Source organism: Aythya marila (genome assembly GCF_965140915.1).
Source record: "Aythya marila genome assembly, chromosome: 1".
Lineage (NCBI taxonomy): Eukaryota > Metazoa > Chordata > Aves > Anseriformes > Anatidae > Aythya > Aythya marila.
The window spans coordinates 166,549,525-166,574,986 of NC_139042.1; the positions used below are offsets into that span (position 1 = coordinate 166,549,525).

The window sequence follows — 25,462 nt, forward strand, 5'->3', positions numbered from 1 at the left end:
CAAAACAGATGTGAAATATAGCCAATTTTCAATTAGTCATGGAAAAAAATATCCAGGTTGCAGACTAACCGTAATACAAGCAGAAAAGACAGGAGACTTTTTCCTTTTCCTCTTTAACCTTACATATCTTCATTTCAAGTTTAAATATAAATTATGTACAGAATGTTCTTGTAGCTATTTTACATATGTTTTAAATTTGTGGGTTTGCTTTATCTTCCTTATCCCACCTCATTTATTACCCAGAATAGCACAGTCAATTGTAAATAAATACATGCCAAGTGTACTTCTCATTTTCTTTTCTTTTCAGTGGTTTTAGTTGCTGTTATAATGAATCTCAGCAGATCAGATTTCTCTCTCTTTTACCAGAAGATTTGAAAGGCTGTAAATGAATTATCAGCTGCATTACCTACAGAACATGGATCTATATGAGACATGATTAAGCAAGAAAGATGACTTACTCTTTTTTAAACAGAATTTCTGAATGGTCTTTAGATGTTGCTAAACTCAGGCTACAACATTATAATCCAATCTGTCTGTGACAAATATTGAGATAAACATTGTAAACGCTGATCAGGAAGGTCACCCTTACAGATAAAGTACAATTAAGGACATACTTTAAGTATCTATCTTGGGAAAAAAATATGGGGAGTGTTCATCAAGACTTCTAAGCTGCTCAGCTTACTGAAAATGGTTGATCAAAATCTTTCAAGAGAACAAACACAATTCTTGTCATTTACAAATTTCTGTAACCTGTCAAAATACTTCCATGTGATTTAGAGTAAGTATCAATCTTCATCTCCATCTTAATTTACTTAGATGACAGTAAACATATATTCTGGGAAGTCTGTTTTGGCAGAAGGGGATTTGAACTTTAACAGACTCTTGATCATACCTTAAATCTTTCCAATATGTATAATTTTAAATGTGTAATCATGGGCAGAAACACGCTTGGCCTAATGGTGTCACTAGAAGACATTAAAATTTAAATCCTGAATTAGTATAATAGTGCTTGTAGAACAGAAAAGCCATCGACTTTTAACTCCTTCAAAGGGAAGAGGATAGAAAAATGTAATCACCATTCTGGTACCCCTTGCTAAAACTCAGAACCACAATAAAAACCTGAATAATAATAATAATAAAGGTCACTGTCATTTCAAAGGCAGCTGACAGATTTAGTAGAGGAGAGATATTTAGTAGAGGAAACATATTGAACCTATGGAGGTATTCATAAACTGCAGTAATAATGAACTACAAGTTGGCATCACTCCTATCTTGCTCCTGAAGAAAGTATCTGAGTGCACAGCCAAGCCTTATAATGTTAACATCCCCAACTCTACAACATAAGGTTTATTCTGAATGTATATGTTCTCAGATTTTTGGTACTGGATCTTTCCTCAAAGAAATCTACGTCTCAGAGAGAGGTCTGAATCCTCTAGTAACATATTTGGATTCCATGGAGCACACTTGACAAACCTGGATGTATGAAAGAGCATGAAACAGCAAAAGAACACGTTAAAACTCAATGCCAGAATGAACTAGTAAATAATAATAATAATAATAAACGATAACCCAACTATTTAATCAAGCCAACAAACTCTCTGCATCTCTATGGGAAATCCACAGAGAGCAGGGGTGTATACCTACATGACAACTCACAGCTAGTATTTTGATACCATCCGTGAGCTAAATTATCAAGTCACTAATATATATATAAAAATATAATATAAATATATACATATATTTATATATTTATTTATATATTTTTATATATATAAATATACATATATAAAAAAAAGTGCTCTGCTCAATTTTCAATGCAATTATAGAAACAAATAATCTAAATCACCACATGAAAATGTTGCAAATTTGTACCTACGTTTGCTTAGGAGCATAAAGCGATCCAAATCTTTGATATTGTAAGTCAAAGTGTAATCCATCACACTGAATAGGATCCATATTTCTGTCTAGTAAACTATGTATATTAAGGTGGAAATATGCATTACATAGCTTGTATGGAGCAACTCGGACAAACCCTGATGTGTTGGACTCACTGCAATAGAATCTATCCATGTGCAAGAGCTGTTTGTCCAAGGTTTCCAGATGTTTGGCAGCCCAGCAAAGACCTGTCCAGGAGCAGCATTTTCATGTGATAAAAAAGGAAAAAGCAAAAAAAAGTCTAGAAGACATAGACATGTAACAGCTCTATTGTTGAACAACTTACAGCATTTTATCCTAAGGAACCGAACTGAAAATTACCCCAAAATATTTATATCTCAGTAAAGAAAAAAAATAATAATAATAATAAATATATATATATATATTTTATCAAGCATTACAAGTTACAGATTTTAGGAACTCACAAGAGCAAGGCAATACAAATGAAATCATGACTGCCATGTGAATCTGACACGTTAAAAAAAAAAAAAAAAAGCAGAGTAATGGTGGATCCAAAATGATAGGACTTACAGAATAAAATATAAGTATCTATCCATGTAAAATGTGTATATCCACCAATTTATGCTTTTCCAATGCCCAAAGATTTTCTTTGTGAGCAGTAACACAGGGATTACACATGATTAGCTGCTGCAGTCATTGTGAGAAAAAAGGCAGCAGCCCTCCAGCACAGGCTGTCTGTGAGTAGAATAGGAAAGTGTTTCCTTTCCCTCTGAAGTAGACAGAGCTCAAACGACAGCTATATGCAGTTCAAAGACTTCAAAAACCACATGCCATGGCTCAGGTTTTCAATGAATCTGAAAGTACCAGCTTCAGTAGAGACAGGAGGTTTTAGGTCTTCAGGCATACAGTACTTTCAAAAAATAATTAGGAATTAAATGAATAAATCCATGTAACAGCAACATTAAATTGTGAATTTAATCTCAGAAGTGAGCATATCTAAAGCTAAAGGTTACACTGGCAGGCTTACCAGCTCACCATGCACCTACATGTGATGCTTATGTTCAGGCTGGACAATCTATGTGGAGTTTCCACACACGGCACACAAGAACCAGGTGAAGCAAGTTTACTGTGCAACCTCTTCCTTGGTTCAATACTCTGATACAGCCGGCCCCCTAGTACTGCCAGATGGCATTTAGGAACCTGCAGGACATAATCGCACAGGCACAGTGCCATGCTCATCCAGAGCTGTATCTTGCCTGGTACAAGCATAAACAAAAATGTAGTTATGCCTTTGGAAAGCTGGTGGCTACGATACAGGGAGGCTGTGCCACTGCTCACAACACAAGTGTGTGTGGCTGTAGACATCAACAAGCTGCCAGCACCAATATGTGACACTGTCTTCAACTGTTGAAGACCTTAAAACTTTAAAGTGAAAATTTCTTGGCTTCATGGAGGTGCATGGTGCTAACAGCAAACTAATGCCTTACTGCAATAATGATACTAAGCTGACTGTACTCATGTTATGTGCTTGGGCCCAGCTGATGAACTTCAGCAATGCTTCTCGCACTGTAAACATCGAAATATGATGGCAGAGATGGAAAGGGAAAAGGAAAAGAGAGTGTAAGAACTTCTAACTAAACATGAGATCAACTAAAAGAACAATATAATCAAAGGTAACTTTTTAGAAAGATTAGAAAGTTCAAAAGTAGAGTGAAAATGTGGAAATCCCTCTCTTTTAAGCTGATTGCACTGAAAATAATGTATATTTAAATCATATGCTTTTCTAGATGAGGGATATGCTTTTCAATATTATACAATACTTTACAATGCTTGCATGCATATTTGGCATTTGATAATGAAAAATTAGCTATTTTTAGAATTTAAACAGCAAACCTATGATTCAGCCATACTGTCTAAATCAACCCCTGACTCAGAAAAATTATCTCTGGTCAAACATCCATTCCAGGGCTAGAGGCTGCCAAACCTTAGCTTAGAATAAATCAATATGAAGGTTCATTCACTTCTGAAAATGACTTGCAAGAAAAATGCTAAACAATCTTAAGTAGAGCAATTTATATCAAAGGAATGATTTTTTCCAACCTAAGAATTGGTACCTAAGAGCATCATATCAGCTCTTGTAGAAAGCATGGAACTTCTACATGGGTTGATTAGATCTTCCTCTAACAAAGCGCAGCCAGTTAGAAAGAGTTTTGATTTTTACCTCTCATTCCCTGATTGCAATCATTTTTCTCAGAGAAAAGACAGAGTGATCCAGAAGGCATGTTACACTGACACAATCCATTTCCTACAGTGCTTACAATTATTTGGAAACCAAGGCTACAACAAAATAACCCCTTTCTCTTGAGGATTCACATCTGGAGTTTAAAGGCATAAGGATTAGCTACAACGCTTCCCTTGGTTTCTTCCTCAACCCCTTTTTAATTGCCTTCCCAACCTATATGGCCCAAATTAAACATCTTTCAGTTTAAAACAAACAAACAAGCTTCTCTACCCCTTTAAAGGACCCAATGACTCAAATTTAGTGGCACCATGTTACAATTCACTCCAGCAAGGTCTTTCTCTAAAGGCTCCAGGCAGGAGACAGCCTGACACAGCCCAGGACAGGCAAGGATGCTACCACTTATCTACTGCAGCTCATGGGTTTTAAACAGTAATGATCCTGAACACCTCCAATCCCATTTGCATGTCTATTAAAATACTGTATATTGTCTGAATGGCATAATTCTCAAGTCTTATCTTATCATTTGTGAATTTTATGAGTACATTGTGAATAAGTCTAATATGATATGCCTGTATAAATTTCCCACAGTATCAGCTACTTGCTTGAAAGTCATTAAAAAAACAAGATCAGAATAGAAATAATGCATCAGCAAATTGATTCATTCTCCTTCAGTGCCTTCCAAATGTCTCTTTTCCTGTCAATTCTTGTTCTTTATAGGCACTTATTTATTTTTGAGGTCTGATTGAATTGTTTCCAAAGAGTACATTTAAATTAAATCATAAAACTTGTGTTGTATTAACCACATCATCCACCAGCAGTGGAAGCATGATTACATTGAAAGACGGACTTCCATACCTTACTGCAGTAATAAAAATAATAATAAAAAAAATATTATATAGATTTATATTTATATATGAAAACAGATACACTGTTAACAGAATACGATAAGAAATGACACAAACATTGACAGTGCTACAGCAATTGCTGCATTTACAAAGCATTTTAAAGCTATAAGTGAATTTTTCAGAAAGATTAAATTAATAGTTGCATGGTTGCAATTCTAATCTATATTTCCTCAGTTACTATTAGCTTAAAAATGAGATAAACTTTAAAATATCAGATCAAAAAGGCTATCAGCAGAGACCAAAAAAAGAGAAAGACAATCATTCCTTTTCATTGAGACTCCAGCCACACATAACTAGATTAGGAGTACGGGAAAGAGATTGTTAACATAGTATCTTTTTAGAAAGAGACATTCTAGAGTAATGCTCATTGAAAATACAGACAAGTTTCAAATATAGTGTAAAGCATGGAAAATTGAAAGTAGATAGCTAAATTCATCTAAGAAACACAATTTGGACTATAGCTATCAAGCCCTAGGGAAAAAAATAAACTGAGAAACACAAACCTCTGTAATTCGAAAGACTGAATTTTGTGATGAAAAATGAAAATAACATCTCTAGCTTAAAAATACCAAGTAAACTTTTAATTTATATGCATGGAGCCTGCTCTCACTGCTATTTCATAAATTCACTGGGATCAAAAGCAAATCCTATTAAAATACATGAGTGTGCATACATATCAATACTGTTTCTTTTGCTCAAAGGTCAAACACTATTCGAAATACTAGGGTCTTACACTAGAAGGGTAAGTGCTTCCATTTTCTTTTTATTCTTCCTTTCTTGGGATAGGAATAGGAGGCAATTATAAATTTATTTATTCCTGAAGCTATTTGATAGATGATAATACGTAATCTTTATATATGCATATGTATATACCTTCCTAGTTGTGAGGGTGGGGATTATATGAGAAACAAGACAAAACATCCTCCAAAAATGCTCTCCCTTGGACTTTTATATGTTATATGGACAAGCTTTTTAACCACCAATGCCATTATGGTAGTGCAAGATGGCAGACCATATCCATTTGGAAAGGCTAGAAATGAAAAATATTGCATGTAAAACAATGCATAGCTATATTCATTCATAGTGCTTCTTTACCAACTGTTTTGAATATTAAATATAGAGCATTTTGTACTTTTACTATGATATCCACATCAAATGTACTTGGGTGTGGAAACATTTTACACTCCCCCTTGAAGCTGAAAAGTGGGCACTTTTTTTATGTTAGCTTAAGAAACACCAACTGCAGAAAGTAACTTCCGCAGATCAAATTTTATTCTCTGAGGCATATGTGTGACTTAAAGGTCTTTACATTTTGACTTCAGCTGTTCTTGGACAGCAGCCTCTTATCTTCCAATGTAATTGCAGAGATTTAGCTAAAGGCAAAGTTTTATCAAAGCTGCACCAATAATTCTATAGAGCAAATTGATTTAGGAGCCACTAAGTATAACACTTAAGCCCCAAACAGTAAAGATAGTTTAATTTGTATTTGTACAACCATAAATAGTCATACAAACTGTAGTAGCACACTGCAGTGGCAAAGATGCAGCCACTTGCAAGCAAGGATAACTATAATGGCTTCTCTGTCTTCTATTACCGGGGCAGATTCTCTCACAATCATCCAAACCACACTGTGATCTATCCTATGCAAGATCCTTTTGTCCTAATCAGCACTGAATTCAACTGCACATGATTTGTTACTCAACATTATGACTTCATTTGCCAGTCTTCAGAATAGTGAGAAGGAAACATGGCAAGAATGGTGTAAAAAATATTTGTTGACCAAAGTTGCTGCAAGTCCAAACCACCAAAATTCTTCCTTTAAAAAATAAAATAATAAAAAAAAAGTAAAATGCCATTTGCCAAATTAAATTAAGGTTTTTGAGACTATATGCACCATAAAATGATGAGGAATCAGAAATCTTCACTAGAAACACCTATACGATAATAATATAACTGATGTCAAGATGGTTCTCTCTTGCTATATAAACTATTATGCTGAGAATGCATAACATCACTGCATGTTCCTATTAACTGCATGTTCTATTAACTATAGAACTTTGATTTCACTTGAACTTTTATACTTGCATCTAACTCAGGGCTCATCTCACTTCAGACGTAAGAACTGCCTATTTGTGCAGAGAAAAGTTCATCAAACCTGCTGATATTCTAACAGATGTCACTTTAATTGTGAGAAAATGTCATGAGGATGAGGTCCAGACATCAAACACTACTACGTTACTGTACTACTACCCTGTACTACGTTAAAAGAAAAGGTCATTTTTGGTAGATTCAAGTATGTTGTCTTTTCATGACATCTAGTTTTCCTTCCCTCCTCCCTTCCCTCTTAGCTCAAGAATCTCATGGTTACTGTTTGCAAAGCCAGGAATGCCTAAAGGCCCCATGCATTTTCACTTATCAGACAAATTCTGACTATGGCCACCCTTTTGAATCATGACTAAGACAATCCATTAACTGAAGACAAAAAAAAAATAAAAACAACATGAATTTTGTCTTTACAATCTGCCCACACAGATTTTGTCCTGATGCACTGATTTCAGTGCCGAAATCATTTCTCCATATAATTTTGTAAGGTGGCAAGCACAATGTGGTCTGACTTTAGATAGAGGCTACTAGATATCCGTGTAAGACAAACACTACTGGTGAAATACAAATAATAAAAAGGCAGATAAGCCTTCCTGGGTTTACCATTTTCTCTTTCAAGAAGTCTGCTCCTGTATCATCACCACCTATCCTCACTTAAATCAGGGGAAAAGGAACAGAAATAATACTTTTTATGACATCTTAAAATGAACTAAGAGCACGACAGTTAGCAAACATGAAAGGATATTTGAGATAGATATGACACCTCAGTACATTTATTTCTTTGGAAGCAAAACCAACAAAATCTATTCTGTAACTAAATAGGCTATCTAATGTTAAATACTCACAGGAAAAGTCATTACATTTTTTTGTGCAACATAAAACAAAAAGTAGATACTAAAGAGTTCCTTGAAAAAAAACACAAAAGGAAAAAAAAAAAAAAAAACAACTTTAATTGACACTCATTAAGCACTTGTTTTATTTAAAACAAGTAGAGAAAGTACTAAAAACATTCAGGCAAGCCTTTGAAATAACCATATCAGTGAAAACGAATCTGGTAAGATCAAGTCTTGAACATGACATCTTTTCTTCCCCAGAGAAAACCGACTTTTCTGCTACATTACTTTGACCATGTCTCTAAAAGAAAGCACAGCTACACATGCACTAACACCACCAAATTATGTCATTCTGTAGCATTCTAAATCTCTGACATAATTTTAATTGTCAAGTTGTTCTAACACTAAAAATACACTAGAGCATATCCAGTTTACTGTTAGATTTACAGCCTTCAAATACCACATTTTATTCAGGACACTTACAAGCATGTAAGCCTGTGTTTAGTGAGGGCAAATAAAATGAAGATGCCTGGTATTGGAAAGCTCTTCCAGATTAACCACTCAGAAATATGCCGCTCACTTTTGTGTAGATTGCATTTTTTTCATTTCAGACTATGATTTGTATGTATACAAAAAGTATCTACCACCATGGGACTTCCTAGCCCTGACTATAACTCCAAAAGAGCTTCCTGAATATAAGTTACTATGGGGAAAAATAATAATAAGAAGAATGCTAATAATTACTTATTCTTCCCTTGGGCAGCTGCTGGCAAGGCCAGGCCAAAGAGAAGTATTTGCATATGGCACACAAACATCTAGCGGTGCCTGCCTGCAAAATGACAGCACTAAGGGAGGAGGATCTCCACCCTGAGTTATAGCAATGAATGGGCCAGATCCACCTGTACACTCTTAGCAGCATTAGAAAAAAACAAAAACAACAACCACCACCACCAACACCACCAAAAAAAACTCTATTCTCTAAACTTTAACAAAACTAGGATAAATAACCTAGACGTGAAACATTATGTTGAATGCTTAGTTTAAACAAGCACTGCATGGATGTGCTGTAAAAATGAAGTCACCATCCCAAAGAGCTTGCAGTTTGAGTTTGTGATAAAATACCATGGGGAGGAAGAGGATGGGAGGGGCTACAGGAAAAAGAAGAACATAATAATAATAACAATAATAATAATAATAAAGAGTGAGAGAAAGCATATAGAATGTTTAAAAAAAAAAAAAAAAAAAAAAAAGACATACTCCTGAAATGAGCAAGAGTCAGCCAAATATGTATATTTGACAAGCTTAGGTCACAACTATTATCACAATTACAGCAATTTTAGGGTATTTGGGCTATGGTGGGAGCATACAGGCATTTCTAGCTTTTCCCTTTCTATCTGTGTCCTAAGTATACTTCACTTGCACAGACTCGCAGGTGCTACTTTTATCCCTATTACTTTAACTTTTCATTTAGAAAGTCTCAGAGTACAAAATCTAACTCTTCCTCTATTATATACGTCTTCCTATCCTTTGGAAGAAATGCCACACATTTTATTTGTCAAATCATGTCTGTCAAAGTAATGAACAATGGCAATACTGGATACCAAAAATTTTCAACAATATCATCATTACTGGTTAAAATCAGTACTGCAATACTGCAAGCTTTTATCTTTTCCTTATTTTTTTTTTTTTTTAAGCTTATTTGTAGACATCAGTTATTAAAAAACAAGAAAATCAAACAAAGATAAGCTGCAAGGAAAAACAAGTATCCGTTACTTCTTAAAACAAGTTTATTTTCATGATCCTGCCTTAAAAATTTTATTCAAACCAGATAATAGATACTTCTTTATTTGTGCCAAGAATATAAAGAAAAAGCTAATTTGAAAATTCCAGGATGTAGATAAACACATTAAATACACATTAAATGACACTTTTTGCAGAATTTCATTCAAGGAAGACAATCTGTTATTTTTCCCTCATAATCCAGTGCTTCATTTTCTTTTCAGTAACCTTTAGAGCTACACTGTCTGAAGAATCTAATTTAATCCTCACTGGAGGTCAGCCTTGTGAAACTGTAGAACTATATTCTCATCTTCTGCACATATTTCCATATGAAAGAAAGACTGGACACTTATAACTTTCAAAAAATACTGAACTCCATGAAAGCAGAAAAAAATAACCCAACATTTGCATTTATCTGAAACTGACAGAAATATTAACATATCAGTGTAATTTCATTCTGAGAACAACTTGCAGTACCAGAGGTTTACTGCAGCTGGGTTTTTAGACTAGCATGTAATTAATGCATGTGCATGTGAAAAATAAGACAGCACCTGATTCTGTGCTGGTGACATGAACTGGTTCAAGAAGTAAATTTCCATACTACTCAGAAGCGAAGTTTCTATACTGCTCAAAGTCAATATATTTATTAAAAGCTAATACGACATACAGCAAGCACAAAAATTTAAGTAGCATGGAGAGAGGGGACCTCATAAAAATACTTTGCAAATAAAGCTCCAATATTAAGAAATTCAAGAATGATTGCAGTTGTCTCTAAGGAAGTAAGTCTCATTATGCTACATGAAATCCCCAGAATTCCATAAGTAGTTTTCCAATGGTCTTTCCACACAAACTGTGAAAGCAAACAGAAAACTCATCTGCATGAACTTTTCATCCATCTTCCTCATCCTCCACCTACAAGGCTGAGCTGCCCTTGACTATGAAGAAAACAGTTGGGTTTTTTAAGAGAAGGAATGACTATGAAAACTGCTCCTCTTCTACCCTGCTGCCATCTCCTCCTTAGGGAGACATTGGTCTCACCTCCCGAAGACACTGGGCTAGGCAGATGGCCAGTAGGGCAACGACCAGTTGGGGCACCCCAGAACATGCAGAGCACAGGTACCTTGCAAGCACTGACCTCCCCCAGCTCACATCACTTCACAGAATCAGAAGATCATTAAGGTTGGAAAAAAACAATATCATCTGGTGCTACCATCCCCCTACCACCAACGTCACCCACTAAACCATGTCCCTAAGCACCACGTCCAACATTTCCTTAAACACTTCCAGGGATAGTGACACCACCACCTCCCTAAGCAACCCGTTCCAACACCTGACCACTCTTTCTGAGAAGAAATTTCTCCTAATTTCCAAGTACAATTTTTGCAACAAGATGTTACATCAAAAAATAGAGCAACCCTCAAAAAATTTAAAGGCTTTGCAGAAAGCCTGCCAAGATCACTGGAAAAATTCCTACTTTTATTTAAGAAGTCTGGATTATGATAGCTTAGAGTATTACCACGAAGTATATAGTATAAATCTGAACACAACCTTAACCATGACACTGCCACCTCTTTAAAGAGTCCATACAGAGCTACTTATCTGATTTTGAGAACTGGGTCACAGCATAATTTACTAGAAGAAATATGTTGTGACAAACATTCATGACACATCCCTGAAACATCTACAGGATGTGTTTATAGATACAGTACTAAGACAGTCACATAGTACTTTGCAAACATAAAGAATCCTTCCCTGTGCATGCAATCACCACACATGGTATTAAAAGCTAAAAACACCCAGAGAAATAAATATTCAAATACAAGAAGGCTTTTGCCATGCACAACTCCTACCCCTTCGTGCTTTTTTTCCTTTTTTCAACTCCTTAAACTCAAGTGCTGCACTTGTAGGAATATTATCTTCACAACATTCCTAAACATATACTGCATTAAAGAAAGGAAAAAAATGGAGCTTAATATACTCAGATTACATCTTCTTAAGCAGTAACCCATGAAAAGAACAAATGAGTATATTTTGCAAATATTAAATAGAAGTAAGGGATTCACCCCACCTCCCCTTCCCCAGTGAGGTTTAATTTGTTGTTTTGTTAAAAAAAAAAAATCCTGCTAAGAAAGAGAATAAAATAAATGAGACAAACTAAACAAATATATAGCATACACATTCTGATTCCCATACAGGAGAGTCTCTGATTTCCCTGGGCAGCTGTCAGAGCAATCAACCTCAGTCTGAGAACCCTCCTTTACAGGGAAAGAAAATAAAAATTAAAAAAGGAACCCCACCCCCAACATATGCTCCATGGTTTTCCTTTTACCTCTTCTGAAACTGTACTGTTACACAGGCAAGCAGCACAGCCTGAGCTGTAAAATTAACAGTTTAAAACCAGTGACTGAACTTACCTTGGTAAAAAATTAATTCCTGGAGAACACAACTTCCAGTCTGTTACGCCAGCTGTTCTGCTAACAAATGACAACTCCGCCTTTCTTTCTAGCTATGCCATGAACTGACATATCAAGATAACACAACAAGATTTTTGACAGATCAAATTTGTATTGGCTACAGTTATTAGACACACATTGTGGAAGAATGACTTTATTTCCTTTCATCATCTTATTTATATAAACAAATAAGTAAAGAGCAACAACAACAAAAAAAAAGGCTAACTACTGTTAAAGGTGTTTTGCAACTCTTTTTCTGCTTAATAGTTTATTTATAACAACACAAACTGAAAGTGAACAAAAAACACTAGGGAGGAGGGGGTGGGAACAAAGCAGAAGATATTCACTATTTCTACTTATGATGGGCTAAAATCAGCTCTGATATCTCCATAGTCACTCTTTGGCACTTTTGAAATACAGATCCACTCAGGAATTTTGCTCTTGGGATCATCTTTGTTTATAATGTTTACATACCATTTTAGCTCATTACTGTCAAGCATGGGATAGCGTAGAATATTGAAGTCTTTTTCCAAGAGATGTCAGTTAATCACCAAAGTAAACTCCTTAACAGACAGCTTTGACTTTTGAGTGCTGTTTTTATGCATCGTTTATTTCTTCTTTGTGGGTTGCACAATTCTGCAAATCAGCTTGCATTACTGGTACATATTTAAGGGATTTCCTGGAGATTTTGAGCCAGAAAGCTCTTTTTACACCCAGACTAATGCTACTCCAAAGCACGCTGTTACCAGCTCCTTCTGCTTTCAGAAAAGAACAAAATCCCAGTTGTCTAGACTGACATAGGAAAACATTTGGAAAATTCTGTAATTTTCTTCTATGAACCTCTTTCTTCCACCTCCCCTACTGATCCATTTAAATCTCTTCCTCTTATATGGTTTGTTTAAATGGTCATTTGGAAATAAATGAGTAACTGGCATTGTAAGAAGCAGTCATGTGACAGTTGACAATGACAGGAAAGTGACATCTACTTTAGTTATGTACTGAATGAATTAAGAACACAGTCCCTGCTTAATGCACAGCCAAACAGACTGTTGAAATTCTGAGATGACATTTAGATGACTACAGTGGAGAAAATATGAAAATTAGAAGAAAATATAGATATAATGTATTAACAGCCAAGGCACTATTTTATTTTATTTTATTTTATTTTATTTTATTTTATTTTATTTTGGTGAGCATATCAGAAAGACAAAGCCTGTGTAGGTCTTTCTTTGTGTACACAAACCTCTCCCTTCTGTTCCACTCATAGTACAACCTAATGCCTCGATGATGGATGATTTTGTACAGACAACATATTGAATCCATAAAAAGGTGTATTCTGCTGTTGGGTACTAAAAACAAGAGTGGAATCAAGGGGAGTGACCAGCAAACCGTAAGGTCTTTAAGCCAGACAAAGCCTTGTTGTTCTGTGTTCGTACAGCACCAGCACAAGTCTATTCCGATTCATGACCAGAATTCCTTTCTTCTGCCGCAAAGCAAATAAATAGCTCTAACTGCAGTGTATTTATTTTAAATACTAGCCAAGGATATTTGGCCTTCAATATGAGGATCTTAATGCTCTGAGAAAAATCAATGGTCAATGATTCAGATCTTTTAATTTTACAGATGGGTAAAACCAAGTTTAAGCAACTTCCCTGAGGGTATGAAGAAAACCAATGAAGCTAGAAGAGAAGCAGACCTTTAGCCTTTCTGCCTCAAGCGTTACTTACTAAAGGGATCCTTCCTAAAGGGATACAGCCACAACAGATATATTTAAATTATTAATAAACTATTGCATAACACAGACAGAGATGGTGTTTCACAAAGAAGCAATTGTTCTACTCCAAACACAGTAGATTCAAGCAATCAAAATAACCATCTTATAGAATTTTTAACTTCAATAGTGATCTGTTACCTTAAAGTTAAAAGTGACAGTTGTTTAAAGTAATTTTTGTTTAAGTCAGCACACTCAGGGAAAAAATAAAAAAATAAAAAAAGGAGAAAGATCATCATCCATCAAGAAGTCAGTATGTACCTCAATCACCATACATCAAGTAAGAAATATCTTCAAGATATCAAAGCAAATTTTGTAGTAACCATAACAGAATCTGTTTAAAATCATGCCCATCACAGGGTACAACACGTATTAGTGCTTTGCAGATACTCATTGGAGTTCTAGAGGCTATTGCATTTGTGTGTTGTACTCTCCTTTGATTCTCATTTATGATGCCAACAATAAATACAAAGTCATCTGACCGCCTTTTTGGTAATTGAGCCAAAAAGAGCACTTGATGGAAATCAGCCCTTCCAAATGACAAATTATAGATACAGTGTTTACACCAGACAATTATATATATATATGTGTGTATGTGTGTGTGTGTGTATATACATAGGGTTACATATGTGTTACAAAACCTCTGATGTAAGGACACTATTTTCCAGAAATAAAATTGATAAATAGATAATCAAGGAACAAATGGAATAAAGAGGAAACAAAACATTTTAATGTATGATTACACTAGAGATTGTCCTATACATGATTGTTCATATTACATGTTTGTATGCTCACATGTTTATATCATGTTTATATACTCACTCAAAATACTCATGTAATTATGAGTGTGTACACATATACATTCATGCTTCTGTATATGTATGTGTGCATGCATGCTGAAAACAAAATGATAAGCAGAGTTAACTTGAGCAAGGGGAGAGGGAAAATGATGACAAAGAGATAGAGGGCAAAAAACATGTGGCAAGGATAGCAGGAAGATGACAGGTAAGGAGAATACACCTGACAGGAAGGAGAAAACAACAGCAGTAGCAACAACAAAAAGAAAGGAGCAGACAAAACAAAACAAAACAAAACAAAACAAAACCATCAAGAGCCCAACCTATAAAGACAGCCTGCTGACTTGCATTTCGACCACAGGCCTATTTTCCCTTCCAGAAGGATAACATTAAATTGGAACCGTAGGTGCTCTGCACCACAGCTTCAGGTAATGCCTGCTGTTCAGAATGTCGGGGGCTGTCCCTGTTCAGTCACTCAAGTGAAAGTGCCATTAATGGAAATAGCTCTGCCTGATCCTGACCATTCTAGAAGATATCAAGAAATTTTAATGTTAAAAACTGTATGGGTTTTCCATGCAGTTTGCCTCATGAGACAAAAATTTATTACATCTAAAGATACTACAGACAAACAAAGTAACACTCTAAGGTTCAGTTTACTAACATGGAAGTACCCTGAAAGATTGTTCTGTGTGTGGGAGGGTTTGCTTTGCTTTGTTCCCCCTCCTCCCAAAATGCAGCTGTCACGTAGAGTGCTATTAAACTCAGTAGCTCTAACAACTTTTTTTTTTTCTTTTAGCAAAGAAGCTTTGTTCATTTACTGCATCAAACATAGAGTAGAACTATGCTAGTTTGTATATATACATGTACACATGCTTATATCTAAATCAACATGGATATGCTTGTGCTTGCTGGTAACCAGCTGTGAGAGAAAATTAAAATAAAATAAAATAAAATAGAATAAAATAAATAAAATAAAATAAAATAAATTTTGCACTAAAAATAAATTTCTAACCATTTCCAAAGTTCCTTCCTACCTTTGCATTCTTTTGTACTTCAGAAAAGCTAATACCAGTACCTAAGAACTGAAAAATAAAAAACAGAACCAGAAAATCTCCCAGCAGTATCCTTTAATTGGGATGCAGCAGGAATGCACTCTTAAGTTCACGGTATAACAAAGTATAGCCATCCACTCTGTGACAACATCTAGACTCTCTTCTCAAGATTCTTCTCTTGAGAAGAGAGTCTTGATGTTGAGTATGGGCTGCCCACATTATCACAAATGTGGCTTCAGCAATGTACCACTCTGCAGGTTGCTTTTTATTTCTTCCACATGAATTTCCTTCAGGAAATATCAAAAAAAAAAAAAAAAAAAAAAAAAAAAGCTATTTAAGGAAGCTAGGCTTCTAGGCTTTAAACTTTTCTGTGCATCACTTCTGCATTTGTACCAAGCTTTGTCAATTCTCCCTGTTCATAGTGTATATTTATATACTGCATCCATGAAAACGAGATCTGGTTTGATGTGAGACTATTAATTGTTGTTGGTGATCAGTCAGTAATTCTGCCATATGTTGCTAGTCAGGAGCTAAAAAAACAGAACAGCAGATAGAGGTGTCCTCTCATACGTTGCTTAAGGCTAGACCTATCTAGAACAAATGTAAAAGACTTTTAAAGCTCTGCTTTACAAGCAGGCACACAACAGTCTCACAAGAGACATTTGCTTTAGCACATACCAAATGCAGTCTAAAAAAAGTCTCTATATCCCACAAAAGCAGATTGCAGTACACTGCTTTATTTCTTCTGATATAGCAACAGTAGAAGATGCTGCTTCTTGCAATTTCAACAACAACAATTTTGGGGGAATTAGAGAAGAAAGTAGATGAGACTGCAATCCAGAAGACCCAAATTCTACGGCATTTGCAATGCTTCAATTGCACTGCAAGAATGAAGAGATACCAGACAGGATGCAGAATCCATGACCTGCACTGGATCCTAGGATCCAGTTAAAATCTCAAGGTAACAGCACAGAATGATTTAGATAAAGTAGCCAAACAAACATGGCGACAGCAACAACTTTTCCCAACCCCTTCATAAGCACAGTTTCAGTTCATTTATAACTAGAACAATTATCAAACAAACAAAAAAAGTGTTGTTAGTTACATTCAGATCAAAATTGGTCTGGCGATTTATTTATTTACTTAATTTCCCCTTCTTGGTCATTCAGACATTCAAATATTAGTCTGGAACTGGGGTAAGAAGAAAGTTGAACTTATTTCTACTTACTCTTTCCAATGTTTTGTGAGGAATTCTGGCTCTTAGTTTTTAGTCTTTGTTGTAAAGAGCCTGTTTAAAGTAGAAAACAATCCCATGGAAAGTTCGAAATTCATGGAAAGGGGAACATGAAAATAGGTCTTTATTCTGAATATCCACTTTGATACAGGACTGTCCACAAGATTTAATAAAATACTTAAAATTAAATAAATAAAGTCGGCAAGCAGGATAGTTGACACCCTAAAACAGATTATAAGACCATCCCTACTTTTAAGCTCTTGCTTCAGACTGCAAAAGCCTCAAAAGAAGTTTTTGATGGTATGATCTCCATGCAGTTCTATGATAAAAATCCCCAATGTCACAGTGCAAGGCAAGGTATCACATAGGAGCCTCAGCAATGGTGGAGAACCTCTGTGCAACTGCTTCTCAAGCTCATGCTCCTTCTTCAGAAGGAAAACACAGGACTGGGTCGCACACTATTTCAGCAGCCCAACCCTTTCCTAATTGGCATTTCACACTCAAAGAGCAACAGAAAATTTCAAAACAAATATTGCTTGCAACCAACCATTATCAGCTAAGCAAATATCATTCAGTAACACTTCTTAAAAATAATAACAGGAAGAACAATAAAATACTAACTACTACAGTGATTTCTTTATTTTGCAATAAAACAGTACAAAAAAAAAAAAAAAAAAAAAAAAAAAAAAGCCATGTGATTTTATTTACCATCTTATTTACTAGCTTAGCTATTTAGTATCACTTCAACTGTTTTGTCCTGAGGCTAAGAGCTTTCTTTAGAAAATGTAGGGGGAACAGCAATTAAAAACAAGGATTTATGGTGGAAAGCCTCTAGCATTTTTTCTTTCTTTCTTTCTTTCTTTATTATATATACTTGACAAATAAAAACATTACAGGTAATTTGTAACCATCAAGGTTTCCCACAGCAAACAGTGTAATCATGAGATATTGCCTCCACAAATTTCATTGTTTTCTGCTTCCTAGCCCTTGTATCTCACTCTGGATTAGGCAAATCAGTTTGAAACAAAATGCTTAAATCTACATTGTTATTAGTACGTATACAAGAGGAACTGGTAGAAACAGTAAATTTTACCTTTAATAGTACTACCAGACCTATAGGCCAGTAAGTAATTTTATCACTTTTAGTAAAAAAAAAAAAAAAAAAAAAAAAAAAAAAGTAACTAAGCCAAAGGAAAAAGCCACCTTCCTCCTCTCACTCTGTAGTGCATGTCAAAATTTATGTGGTATGTGTACGTACAAAATAGTATTCATTTCAGCTATCTGATTACGCAAAAATCTGCCAGCACAACCAACTGCAAAGCAGCTGAGCTTCTTCCAGCCAGGCGGTGGGGATACCCTGGTACAGCCTTTACCTGGTATTCCTAAGCAAGTTTTTATCAGCTATCAGTCATGCATTAACAGCGACAGCTTACAGATAATAACAGTGAGTTGAAAAAAAAGCAGCCGACTAAGAAACCAAGACATACTCTTAAAATATAAAATACAATCAGTCGGTATCTAATAAAAACAATGAACCAGTACTTAATATCTTAGCTATTTTCAGCATCGGGTCAAAATACTGCTCTGCAACTGAGATTTTGTTGCAGATAGTGGGTTAGGGAAGGCAAAGAATAAGGGAAAGGAAAAAAAAAAAAAAAGAGCAGAAAAAGAAATGGGTACTCATTTATATCATAGTTCTCTAATAAGAAAAACAAAACCTGCAAACAGAGGGCGTGAACTTTAAGAATTGTTAAATATCAGTTTCATATTCCATAAAATGATATTTAATACAATGTACTTAGCCTGTGAAGATTATTTTTTAAATTGGAACAACTGCACCAGCAGAGTGCATGGAACAATTTCAGAGAGCAAGAGTCAGGTGGTGGGGCCCCAGGGAGGTTTGACAGTGAAGGAAATAATTCACGTCTTTATAGCATAAATTTTGAAACAGAAAACTCATGGTGTGTGGAGGGAGACAGTTTAAAGGAAAGAAGGATGTAATATGTGACAGGCTGCTTTAGCAACGAATTTGGAAACCAACCACAGTTTTATTCCCACAGCCCATTTTTCCTTATCAGCTGGGTGGGTTCTTCCTATCTCTGCCTAATTCAGAAGTATTAAAGAAAACACAACAGCAAAACTAGAAGAGAACGATCCTCTCCTTCCAACCCTGAAGAGTTCTACCTATCCACTCACCCTATTCTTGGTTAAAACCCTGAATGTATATCCTGAAAAATAAAACCCACCAGCTGTTTTGAGATAAGGGATAACAGTGAACATTGAGCTTAATGGTTCTGTGACTCTTTGCTAGATTTTCTGACTTGCAGTTGTTTGCAAAGCATCTCCTGACATAGACATGGATGGGCAGATGGACAAAACAACATAGAAGACACAAATATGTATATATATGTATATGTTTAAGAGGGACTGGGTAAGGAAAAGGGGGTGGGAAAGAAAACTCAGAGCTGTCTTGGAGGCAGAAGTAAAATCAGCAAGGGAGAAATCAACTTTTTCAGGGAGAGAAGCAACACCATCCAGATCCTAGGTTCTCAGACAGAAGTGAGCTACTGAGCAGCAAAAGCAATAAACCTGGCCTACCCAGGTTTAATTTAATGCTTTTATTGTTGAAAAACAGTTGTTGGCTGACTACATTAGTCATAAAAATGAGAACAGAGACATGAAAATGGGGAGTACAGACACAGCAGTGTGAGCATGTTTGCGAGAACAAATTGTACTGGTGGCCCAACTGTCTCATGATGACGACATCCAATTTTCCAGAAATGTTGAATATTGACAATGATAAAGTAGGCAGGGCATAGAGGAAGAGTTGTTGTACATGCTGATTACTCCCATTTCATCTGTCCCTTCTAAACCTCTCGATCTGATCTTTAAAGGCATAACAAGATTGCCTAACGTTTTTGATGGTAAAATCTTTTTTTTATCCCATCAGCCAAAAGCTCTATGATTATTAGACATTTAGTTAATCTTAAAGTGGCTACTGGGGAAAACAGCAGGGCTGTGCACACACTCAGTCCAAAACCTCCAATAGTAGACAAGGCTTACTCAGTATTCCTGCTTATTAATTATGTTTAATTACTGCCCAGTAATAGAGTCATGGTATCTCTTAAAAAATCCTCTGAGCTCAGTGGCTCATCTGCATACAGAAAGACTGATGGAAATAATGTAACCAAGATTGCTATACTTTCTGTTATTTAACTTTAAAGTATATATTCGGGTGGTGATTAGGAATTGCTAAACTTCCTTTCACTTTAATTCAGTTTGGATCAGCCTCTAAACAGAAGAACCAAGGCCTCAGAATTCACCTGTCCTAAAAATACATCAAGAGCAAAAACCAAATATACAAGACAAACGGACTTTACTTTCTCATTGCTTAGGCTTTGGTTGAGAGATGTTACAAGAAAATATGAGGGGAAAACAGATAAATAAATAAATACCCCTTTGAGAAGTAAGCATCCTGGACGTGCAACAGTGCAGGCTGTGTATCCATGGAGTGAGTGGTGTAAACTGAGATGCAAAGATTCCTGGTTTGTGAACTATCAGTATTGCAATATTGTTACTGCTGTATTCTGCATGATGGGCTACGAATCTAGACACACGTCATCTGGTGTGAGTTAGGATAGAAGCACGGAGGGTTTGTATTTCCTAAAACACTTTAGACAATGTAGAACATCAGAAAGCAGTAAATTAGTTAGCCCATGAAGCAGATGTGCCAAATCTTTAAGAAATGAAGTACTATTGTCACCAGGAACCATTTTGTATGTTGCTGTAGTTCTGAAAAAAATTTACAGATTTAAACAAGGTCAAGTAGATAAATGATACTTGAAGGTATGGCAACCTGTGTTATTTGCCTGTTTGTTGCTTCACACATATCTGTATGCTCACGGTGAAGTGCACTCTCAGGCTCCCACCGTCAGGCTCCAGAGTTAAACAAGGCCACAGCTGCAGCATTGTTCAAAGGCTTGGCTTTGCCTGCCTAAAGCAAGCAGGTGTTTTTCCAAGATACCGAATAACCTGGATAGTGTGTCAAAGAAATGCCCATGATGGGACTTTCTTTGGGGGGGAAAATATTATAATTAAATGACTAGAGTAGACAGGAAATTCTGGAAATGTATTTTACAGATTTGGCTAGCATAGACTATGCATGTATCAGCAGACTACACATTTTTCCATGGATTTTGAAAACAGAATAATGCCACTAGATGATGAAATACAGATTAAGCAGTCTTCTCTGGATTTTAAAATGATTATTTACAGCAAGTTGGATATTGAAACCTGTTATTTGAACTAGTAGTTCATAGCTCTCTCTGTCATTTACTTTGCACTGAAATCATGTATCTGCACATCCCACTGTAAACAGTGATAAATGCATTTGCTTCTTAATGGCATTCATGTCCCAAAGCCTTGAATATTATCATACCTTCAAAATAAGAAATTACAGTACACTGTAGGAATAACAATTAGATGTAGAAGCACTGCATTTAACCTGAAATGTCCATCTTGGAGCATGGGAGGAAGGAAGGATATGTTTTGGACTGAGATACAATGGACACATGGTCTTCAAGCAGATAAGGGTGATGGACATCCCAGACATGCACATTCAAACCCATTACCAATTCCCTGAGGTTTCACTCTCAGGTAGAAAATTTTGCAGATGGAAGCCCTGTGCTGTATTGAAATCAATTGATTTGAATTCCTATGATGTTCCTGAACTCTTTTTCCTCTCTGAATTGCCCACTGTTAGCCTGCCTCCCTTATTTCCTCAACTATTCAGCCACAGAAATTGGACTACTGCTTCCACTCAGGCACCAAAAGCTCTCACTCTCTGGCTGAGCCTTGTGTTATACATAATGGCTCATACGCATGAGTAGGAGCCCAGAGACACCTGCCAGGCCCACAAAAACAAGCATAATATTGACAGAAATCAATAAAACATTATGTCTTGGAACTACGGAAAGACTAAGGAGCTTGATAGTTCTGCAGCCATAAAATTAGTATGCACCTCTTTAAAATGCAAGTGATAGCATTTGATGTGTTTTGAGATAAGACACATATCTGAGTGCCCTATAAACTTGACAGTTCATAAGTTAACAAAATGAAAATTATATATAGTCCTCTAAACCCAATTACAGATCTAAGAAAAACAGCTATATAGCTTGTCCTATCTTTTGAAATTATTAGAAAAGCTAAATGCCAAATGCCTACACTTTTTAAACCACCTGCAAAGTTTTATACCCTTAATTAGCATAAAGAGTGGTTTTTTCTTTTCTAAATTCCCCATAATAAATAAATAAATAAATAAATAAATAAATAAATAAAAGAAAACATTCCAGAGGCAGTACTTTCTGCAGCAACAAAACAGTTGAGTCTTTCCAGAACACGGTATCTTTCCTTTATTTATGAGAACACAAGCTAACTAAGAGATTCAGCTTGACTTCTGCCTGGCCTAATCCAGGTATACCAGCAGTAAGGCATCTATTTCAGCCAATGAATCAGACAATATTTTCCAAAACAGTATGGTTTTATTTCACTTATTCTTGTCTAATTTATTTCTAAATACACTTTACACACAATTTAATGGAAAGAAATAGCCAAATTACTACAATGCCTTGTGTTTCTTGTTTGTTTTGAAGCCTCATTTTATTAAAATATAACAGTAACCTTCTTTAAAAAAAGCAGACACTGGCTCACCAAAGGTTTGACGTTACTAGTTAGAATTATTACTAAATTACTACTAGTATGTAATTTTCATTACATACTAATTATGTATGTAATTTTCATTACATACTAACTAGTATGTAATGAAAACTAACCAGACTTCTGTTTATGATCATGAAATTCAGTTCTTCAGCATGAACTGTACCACAGGACCAGATATTTTTAGCAGCTACAGAGTCTTCAGTGGTTCTTTCATAGTTCTACAGCTGGATAAAATATCCTTGCTCAAAGAAAAAATTGACCTCAAGGTACCACAGATCCTCTTTGAAACAACCTTTCTCCTCCTAAGCAATCTGAAGAATCAGCCTCTATACATGAATCTGCAAAATGCACTTAGAGATGAAAAAACATCTTTCTTTTGAGAAAAAGAAAAAAAAAAAAAAAAAAAAGAAAAATAGAAAAACACACCCCCTAGAGCATAATCAATTTCAGGTCAGATAACCGTGGTTCAGAAAGCAGTCCAATGGATGTTGAGATTAACCCTAATATTTCACAGCTTTTCTTTTATGCAACAAAAGGGTGGGAATTATGAATTGGAGAAAGTCCCATGCTCTAAACCAGTTATCTCCTATCATGTACCTCTGTGTCTTTTCCATTACCAAGAGCCTGCTCAAAGTCTGAATATATTTTCCTAATAATTTCATTGTATGTGTTATCATGGTATATTTCCAGCAATTCACTCTTTAAAAGGCTATCAGATGTGACTGAATGACTTAGATTAACAAATACAAATTTCAAAGGCATGAAAACCAAGTATTTAATTTTCCAGGACTTAAAACAATTTCATTTATGCTGCTCATAAATTTCCCCAATTTGTATTTTTCCCAAATAATATCAAAATTATTTGAAACATTGGACAGTGGCTTTCATACCAATATTCCATGCCAAAACCAGCAGCACTTACTGTAACAAGCCTGTGTAATAATAAAGTACATAATATGTACTTTAATACATTATTTTGATGTTAACAGCCTCATTCAACCTATGCAGTAATTCAAAGGCCACTAAATCTCATTTTAAGGCCCAGTATTAAGTGCACAACAGCCACAAATGCTGCCCCAGAGTGACCTCTCTGCTGGCTGCAGAGCTCCCATTAGAGGCCAGGCACACCAGGAAGAACATGTTCCAAGTCTGTAACCCCTCAGCTGGCACATCAAAAGACTAATAAAGCATGGGGAAATAGAAGAAAGACCTGAAGATGTTAAAAACCATCAGATTGCGATTATGAAATAATCATTATTAAAAAGTTTCCAGACCATACTCTGAGTAAAATAGATGAACCAGGAAAGTGAATCTTTTTTTTGTCCATTACGGAAGCGGGATTTCCAAAAAGATTTCCCATAATATGGAAATGTGAATTTACATGTGTAAATTGCCTTGGGTACTGAAGGATGAAACTTGAACAACAAGTAAGTATCTGAAAACCAAAATATATAAAACTACCAATAGGACACAACAAAAAGTGTCTATCCACACACTCAAAGGACAAAGACCTCAAACAGTGTCAGGCTGATGTCAGACACTTATTTCAGCAGGTCTCTGGCACTAACACAGCACTGATAGATAGCAACTGAGTAACAGTTTTGCCAAACAATTTGACAGACAAATTCAGGGAGCTTTTGACACAAATTACCACGCGATCAGGCTGTATTAGAAACAGAATTACCAGACAATAAAGAAATTCATTCCCCTAACAGCAGTTCACTTTCTGTATGATGGCATGCTTTTTGCTCAAAAGCACATTAATTTTCAGTTTACTAAAAACCAAAGAGTTTGCAAGCAGTTGCAATATAATTAAGTCCAATTAAAAACAATCTTACCTTCTTTTGATCTTCTAGTTTGTGACTTACTGGATTCCTTCCATGTTTGTTCATCTCTGAAGATAAATCCATCACATTCACTCCTTGCCCTCGAAACAAACTCGGTTCAGCAACACAGCAAACTAATCCAAAAAACAGGGGCTATAAACACACAGACAGGGTGTTTTTTCCATCACACATCATCTCTGAACATCAATGATTTGGAGAAATGCTTAAGAAACCCATTGATTGAGATGAAGAAAACTTCACAGTTCACTCTTGGGACTTTCCAAATCACCATAGTGTTTTAAAGAGCTGATGCTTAAGAAGGGAAATAATTCATCCACGACTGCTATCTGTGCCTTTCTTCACAGGTTTCCATTTTACATAACGTCACATTCTGACTGTGAACCTGTTGAGGAAAAAAATAAAAAAAGAATAAGATTTATTTGCAATTTGTTGTCATTTTTGTAGATGACTGTCTTCCTCAGGCATGGGGTTTTGTTTGTTAGCCTTTTCATTTAATTGGTGAAGTTTTTTGTTTGTTGGTTAGTTGCTTGTTGGTTTGTTTGTTTGTTTTTGAAAGGAACTAATACTGTTATGCGATATAATACTTGGCAGGCTGAACTGATACACGATCCCACTTGACCCCCTTCACATCACAGATGGCATACAGAATATTCACTGCAAATAGATAATGAATTTGCCTATAGCTATCCAAGAAAAGTTCGAGGAAAGAGAAGAGCAAAAACTATTTGAATAAAGACAGCACTGATGAAAATTTTGCATCATTATCATCTGATACATCCTCAGTGCATTCACAAAGCAACAGTCAATATAAAACTGATAAGGTCACATGGGG

General features: G+C 35.6%; 1 protein-coding gene across 3 annotated transcripts in view; it reads right to left on the minus strand.

Annotated features, from left to right (window-relative positions):
- The window catches only part of NAV3 (neuron navigator 3), a 413,781-nt gene extending 389,077 nt beyond the window's left edge, over positions 1-24,704 (minus strand). For all 3 annotated transcript variants that reach the window (XM_082761391.1, XM_082761390.1, XM_082761389.1), the window contains exon 1: positions 24,622-24,704. In XM_082761391.1, coding sequence (XP_082617517.1) covers positions 24,622-24,693 — 72 coding nt within the window. In that variant the 5' untranslated portion in view covers positions 24,694-24,704. The remainder of the gene's footprint in view (positions 1-24,621) is intronic.
- Between the last annotated feature and the right edge of the window lie 758 nt (positions 24,705-25,462).